This window comes from Pseudorca crassidens, chromosome 3 (assembly GCF_039906515.1).
Source record: "Pseudorca crassidens isolate mPseCra1 chromosome 3, mPseCra1.hap1, whole genome shotgun sequence".
In the NCBI taxonomy this organism is placed as follows: domain Eukaryota; kingdom Metazoa; phylum Chordata; class Mammalia; order Artiodactyla; family Delphinidae; genus Pseudorca; species Pseudorca crassidens.
Genome location: NC_090298.1, coordinates 15,102,637 through 15,109,952, shown reverse-complemented (window position 1 = coordinate 15,109,952; position 7,316 = coordinate 15,102,637). Strand labels below are relative to the sequence as shown.

At 41.2% G+C, this 7,316-nt stretch overlaps 1 protein-coding gene across 1 annotated transcript in view; it reads right to left on the bottom strand.

The window, feature by feature from the left end:
* Positions 1-4,556: 4,556 nt before the first annotated feature.
* Positions 4,557-7,316, bottom strand: part of BASP1 (brain abundant membrane attached signal protein 1) — a 54,636-nt gene continuing 51,876 nt past the window's right edge. The window contains exon 2 of the mRNA XM_067730421.1: positions 4,557-6,143. Coding sequence (XP_067586522.1) covers positions 5,448-6,134 — 687 coding nt within the window. The 5' untranslated portion in view covers positions 6,135-6,143 and the 3' untranslated portion in view covers positions 4,557-5,447. The remainder of the gene's footprint in view (positions 6,144-7,316) is intronic.

The following is a 7,316-nucleotide window of genomic DNA, read 5'->3' as shown; positions in this document are numbered from 1 at the left end:
GGCTCTTAAGTACAGTCCAGTAGGCATTAAGGATTAATTTAGTCAATTATAAAGCTAGAGTCTTTGGTACCTACTCCAACATATTTTCTACTTGAATAAATTCATAGCTTAAAAAGCCAAAAGATAGTGAGGTTGCCAGTAGGCTTTCTAATGATTGAAACTCAGTCTTTAAGATATATGTTTTTAATGTATCAGAATATTTATGTAAGTTTAAAAAATAGATTTCTCTTTAAGTTTTAGTAGATGTTCCTACACCCATGACGTCAGGGAAGCCCGCAGCTTGTCTGGCTTTGTTTTCGTTATCTGAAACTCTGCCTCAGAATTAGGGAAATACATGTAAAGCCACATTCAAGATGAGAATTCCCCAATACATCATTTTTGAGACACTTTTACTCTTACTCTTTTAAATCCTGGACTATATAAGCAAAAACATATGTGAAGAAAGCAAATATGAAAGCTTTCTAGATGATTCTAAATTGGTGCTTATTGCTGTATCATTTTTTCATTCGACCATTAAAGACATGAACCTGAGGGAGTTAAAACAAAAGAGGTGGATACATTATAGAAGGCTAATTAATTTATAAATGAATGATATTAAATGTGAATTTTCCTGGACTCAGAGGGAAACTTGGGGGAAACATAAAACTACCTTCAAAGGGAACAAAATGAGGAACAAATGTGATATTTGGACCTTAGGAAAATATGAAGGTAAGTATACATGAGATAGAGATATATGATATTGCTATTTGATTTTTCTATTTCAATGTGTACAGTTGTACTAAGTATTCATTTTCAAGAGCATCGTTCTTCTTTAAATAGATATTCCCTCTAGGAATTCAAATATGTAAATGAGTGGAAGTATACAGCTTCAGAAGGAAAATTGCTTTTAATAAAATGAAGACTGAGAAAAACTTGTAGAAATGTACTGAACCAATGGTTCCTGGATTTTGAGATTTCATATGCTCATAAAATTTCTGTCCTTAAAAAGGCATGCAGCATATAGGCTCTTAAAGGAAATAGCATTTTTTTAAAAATCAAGGACATATACCTTTATGAAAAACTCTCTACGTTACTCTCTTTTAACTTTTTCATGAGCAGAAAGGGTAAAAAAATGTGACAGCCTAGCCAAATAGTAGTCCCTGAGCTAAACGTTTAAAATATGAACTACTTGGCTGACCAAAAAGTGTCAGTTATAAATGAAGCAAATTTTGCCTCCTTTTATAAGGATGCATAGACAAGCTCGTCCGATTAATCCCACAGATATTACTGGCACTGTTATTTGGTATATTCTTAAAATTATCTTCTAAGCATCTGATTTCCATTCTTGTGTAAATTAGTTAAAAATAAAGATCAAAATAACTGCTGTTACTCTGGAAAATAGAAATCAAAAGAATGGAGATTAAGCTCATTAATCTTGAGACAAGAATTGGATAAAAACAAAATAGTAAATTCTCTAAATAGTAGATTATTTTCCCATAAATGAAACTTGACTGAAATTGCTGTATGTCAAAGCTTTCTATATGTAAAGGAACAACATAAGACGGGTGTCCCAAAGCCAGCTCTGACACTGGACATCAGTTGATATGCTGAATGTTTCAATGAAGATGCTGTGTTTCAATATACCATGGTATGTCATTTAATGAAAATTAAGATTTCAGGATGCTTTATGAGAACAAAGTGTGTAGCTGTTGACACCTAATATGTTTCCCAACTTAGGCAGCTAAAGAATGTCTAGATCCCGTCAGTACCTGGCGGTTGACAGTATACACTGGACCTGGGTCTGACCCCACTGAAAGGAAGGACGCCCTCTAAGAATGGCAAATGGCATTCCTGGATGGTGGCCACGTGTGGCCTCTGCCTCAGTGGCCAGGGACAGGCTGAAGATGGCCTGCTTTTAGGGTTGAGTCCAGGTAGGATCACCATGGCACACCCCAGCTCTTGAGGACTTGGGTCCACCCCTATCACGCAGAGGTAGTGTCAGCTGCTGGACAGGACACCCAAGGTCAATGTGGACAAATTCATTTCAATTCCTATTAAGTTTCCTACCTGCAGTATGTCCATAGGCACTCAACAAGTGTTAGACCCTGGAACCCTTTCTTCTTCGTAAAGCAGACGTTAAACACGCATGAGGGAGTTAAGCCAGACATGTGGGGAGTCTCCAAATAAGTTGCCAGTTAAGCAAATTCTGTGCATTACCTTCACTTTCTTTAAGATCCTTCATGAAAAGGGAGCGATCGAGGTTCCTCCAAAGTTAAAATGGATGCTCAACATTGTTCCTTCCTGAGCCCATCACTCCCACACGCAAAACACGTTCTGCTGAATATACAATGTCAAGCTAAGTTTTTCTTAACTGTGGTAAAATTAAATGTCATGAGCCGCAGTTAGGTTAAAATTCTGATTTCAATATTTGGGGGATCATATTTCTGATACTTTTTCATTGCTGGAACACCTACTAGAGTTAGAAAAAAGAAAAACAGCTCAGATTTTAATTCTCCCACAAAACAACTGTTACGTGTAAATAAACTAGGAAAAATGCCTCCTTAGTTTCGTTTATCCCTAAACGGCAATTTATAGGGATAAACGCTAATCCAGGAGGCTGATTTGATTGTTCTAATTACCCAAAATCCTAGTGAATTTTTTATTAAAAGATGAAGAGTGAATTTATATGACCTCCATCAAGCACATCTGTCTGCAAAAAATGCGTGGTATTTAATATGAGTAACTATTTAAATGTCTTCCATGGTTCATAGAATCTGTTATCTCCCCACCACCACGACCAACCCACCCCTGAGCTATTTTACACCTGCTAGGACACACCAGTAATAATCTGGACATTCCTCTGCTAATTTTCTTACCTAAAACAGTTGCTTGGTGGTTCATGTGTTTACATATTTCTTGTTTGTTGTGCTTTCAAGCATTAAGAGTTCAAATTTATTTCAAGAAACAAGAACCAAAAGTGCCAAAAGTTGACCATAGATATGAATTAAACCCAACGGGTATAGCCTAGTATCCAGTTTTACCATTTCTTCTTCTCCAGTATTACCCACTGGCAACATCTCAGGTGTGGTACATACTAGACTACTGAGACGATAATTGGAGGGGACTTTTTTCTCCTTTTTTATTTAACCATGTGTAATGTAACCCGTTAAGAACCGAATAAGGTTCATCCGCATCCACTATATCACTAGTGTCCATCTGAGAATTAATTCCAGTATATTGGCCCTTCACAAATTCTAAAGAAAATTTTCTAGGTTACAGGGTGAAACTGTATTTATTACTCTAGGTAATTACCACCCAATCCCACTTTCCCCAAAACCTGCCATTTAACTGATTCAATCATAAGAAATCTTTGTAGTGGCTACTATTAAATTCATTTTTAAGTGTTTTATAGTTGAGATTTGGTTTCTAATAGCCAATCGGAAAGACCAAAATCACTACCAAGAGATTAGAGACAATTCCTTCTTTTCTTACATTATAGAATTGATACGCGTGCCTGGCTGCTCTGTAAAAGCCACTGCTGACACCAGCTCTCCAACCCCTTCCCCATCTACAGAGAATATGAGCAAACTGAGGGTCACTATTCCAGCTCTGGGGGAGAAACCAAGGGACAGAGGTGACATCACATCTGTTGGTATATACCTGTCCATCCTATAAAACTGTCATCAGACATATATACAAACTATTAAATATTTCAGAAGTAAAAGGGGCTTTGCCTTAACCCTCCTGTAGGTAGAGCCTGCAGGTTGGATGTGACTTAAAAGCCATGAGTCATTAGTCAAGGCAAAATCTGAACAGGAATCCGGTCACTGTAAAGGCCAGTTCCATGCTTGCTTTCACTCCACTGCTATCTCATGGCCTGCTCACAACACTCAGGTCCCCTTTCTGGGCTCTATCATGACTACGGTCCATTAACAGATAAAACAAAACAATCTTCAGTGGCTTCACAACTTACATACATGTGATGTTTTTATAAGACCTTATTAATTCTCTTCTACCCAGCCTTCAAGTTCAAATCTATTTATTGTCTTTAATGTATTTTATTCAAAATATTTGTGACTTTTAAGTAAATTTTAAATTAAATTAAAACACCCACATTTTTTAATAGGGTGTACCTCCATAGACATAGTAAGTCTTCAGTTTACCTTCTTCCAAGACTTACTGACACAGATCCAGCTAATTTTTGTTTGTTTGTTTGTTTTTTGCGGTACTTGGGCCTCTCATTCTTTTGGCCTCTCCCGTCGCGGAGCACAGGCTCTGGACGCGCAGGCCCAGCGACCATGGCTCACGGGTCCAGCCGCTCCGCGGCATGTGCGATCCTCCCAGACCGGGGCACGAACCCGTATCCCCTGCATCGGCAGGCGGACTCTCAACCACTGCGCCACCAGGGAAGCCCATCCTGCTAATTTTTTAAAAAGATAACACTGAGGATCCTGCTTTATACTTCTATCCAAATATACCCATGAAAATGCCCAATACATTGTTCTGTTCTCTACTGAGGCAATTACAGAGGAGGGGACAGCGTGCTGGTGGGAAAAGAAACCAGTAATCCTTGTGACTTCAGTTTAATTGTTTAACTTTATTACTGTTGCACCATTTATACAATTACATATAATTTCAATGCATCCATTGTACATTTTTTTTGTTTTTTTTATTTTTATTTTTTTCCATTTTCCAATGAGTGGTGTGTTGGTGTCTGTGACACAGAATGGAAGAGAAAACTGGAACTGCAATGAACGCAGACTTTTTTTTTTTTTTTCATTTCCACTGACCAATAAACAGAACTACAGGTGCACCCAACCACGGACATGCATTAACTCGTCATGAGAAATCTAGGGAGGCTAAGTAGGATGAGAGAATGTTTGTTACTCCCAAAAAGACCTGGGAAGGAAGAATGGAGAATTGGCATTGAGATACATGTGGACAGGCTGCGTGGGCTGTCTGAAAGTTGGCATTCATCCACAACATTAAAAAAATATCAAAATAAGAAAGGCTGTAAATGAAAAAGAACACACAGAAAATACTGCTTTCATAAAGATCTGATTGCCTCGGCACAGGCCCTGCGGGCAGAATCGAACGCATCACTCCCAACTCCCCTTGCAGAAGACAAGATGCTCAGATCTTAGTGGCGGAGTGCATGTAACAGCAGTTCAGGTACAAAAGATGTACTGTACTTTCAGACATTGATCTTTCAAATCCAGGACTGATTGGTAGAGTTGACCGAAGGTATATTAGATATTTCCCCACAAAAATACTATTTGGATTCTCCCCCCCCCCTCCCTTGATGGGAACACATCCTTATTCTTGGGCAATACGTATCATTACTTCCAATCTGAAACAAGTTAGTATAGGAGAGAGAGAGACAGAGAGAGAGAGAGAGAGAGACAGAGAGAGACAGAGAGACAGGTCGTCGTTAAGCGGTATTCTTTTTTTTCCATAGGCTGTCCTTGTTACTCTTTCACTGCTACGGTTTGATCAGAATTAGCTGCCGGGGTCTCGGCGGGTTTGACCTCGTCTGCGGGGGCTGCGGGGGCCTGGGCCTTGGGCGTGGAACTGGGTGCTTCCGTGGCTGCCGGGGTCTCCTTGGAGGATGGGGCAGCCTCAGTGCTGCTGGGTTTTGAGTCTGAAGCTGGGGCCCCGTCACTTTTCGTCTCCTGCGCGGCAGGCGCTGCGGAAGCCTCAGTCTTTGTGGGTTCCCCACCCTCCTTGCTCTTGTCATCCTTGCTGGGGGCCGCGGGCTCCGCCGCCTCGGGCTCCGAAGCTCTGGGGGCGTCGCCGCCTGCAGCGGGGGCTGCGGCGGCCGCCGGCTCCTGCGCAACATCCTTCGGGGGCTCGGGCTTCCCCTCGGCTCCCTCCATCTGCTCGGGCTCTGCCTTCGGGGCGTCTTCCTTGGCCGCCTCTGTGTCTTTCTCGCCTTCCTTGTCTTCGGGCTTGTTGGCAGCGTCCTGGGCATCCTTCTCTGGCTTCTCCTCCTTGCCGTCCTTCACCTCTGCGGTCTCCGCAGCCGCCTGGGTCTCATTCTCCTTCGGGGTTCCCTCCTCTTCCGTCCCGGCTCCTTCTGCCTTCTTGTCTTTGTCCTTGGCCTTCTCATCATTCACATTGTACCCCTTCTTCTTCTTGCTCAGCTTGCCTCCCATCTTGGAGTTCTGTAACGCAACATAACACAAAACGAGAAACAGTTACTCGTGGCTCTAGACCAAATGTCTGTGTCCTCCCAAATTCATAGGCTGAAATCCTAACCCCCAGTGTGACCGTATTAGCAGGAGGGGCCTTTGGGAGTTGTGGGTGGAGACCTCATGGATGGGATCATTGGCCTCACAGAAGATACCCCACCACAGAGCTCTCTGGCCCCTTTCCCCACGTGCCCACGCAACCAGAAAGCAGCCGTCTACAATCACAAAGCACGCCCTACCAGACACCAAATCTGCCTGCACCTTGGTCTGGGGCTTCCCAGCCTGCAGAAGTGTGAGAAATAAATTTCTGTTGTTTACCAGCCACTCGGTCTATGGTACTTTGTTATAGCAGCCCCAGTGGAGGAAGATGCTTGCTCTGTTTACAGAGTAAACAGTTCAGAACACTACTGAACTGTACACTTTAGAATGGAAAACACGGTAAATCTTATGCTACATGTATTTTGCCACAATCAAAAAAAGAGTCATAAAAAAAAGGTAAAGTGTCTCATCATAGTAAGCCAAGGACATACCAACCTGAGATCAAAGAATCAGTGATTAGAAGACTAAGCTTGTCAATTGTAAAGAGAAGTGGTGCAGTATTTGTTTCATCCGCTTTCCCATGTCCGGCTAAACACCAAGTCTTGAACAAAATGGCAGTGACAGCCATTTTAGGTCTATAGTAAAGCTAGTAAAAGGTGTCATAACTTGAAAACACTTTGCAAAGAAATGGCACAGCTGGAAAATCACAAATTTCAAGAAAATAATCTCGAACTACAAACTCCTTTCAAACTCCATTATTCATATATATGTACATATATGCACACACATCTTCAAAGACCAAATGCAAGGAGGATTTAGTCTATCTCATTATTAAGAAGGACCCATTAAAGGAAAACTATCACTCAGAAAATGAAAAGCATGGTGTTGCCAGTTACATTTAGTTTGTTAGTTGTGTCATACTTGTATTCATTGCTTTTCAAGGTATTTTTGGCTTAAAAGAAAACAGTTCCATAATAATATAAAAGTGTCCTTCATTATCAATTTCTTGATGAGAAGTCAAACTAGATATGCAACTTCAATGGTCATTAACAGCCTATTTCACTCAAAGTTAAGTCTCCAACTTCCTGGAGGTTGACACTTTTATTC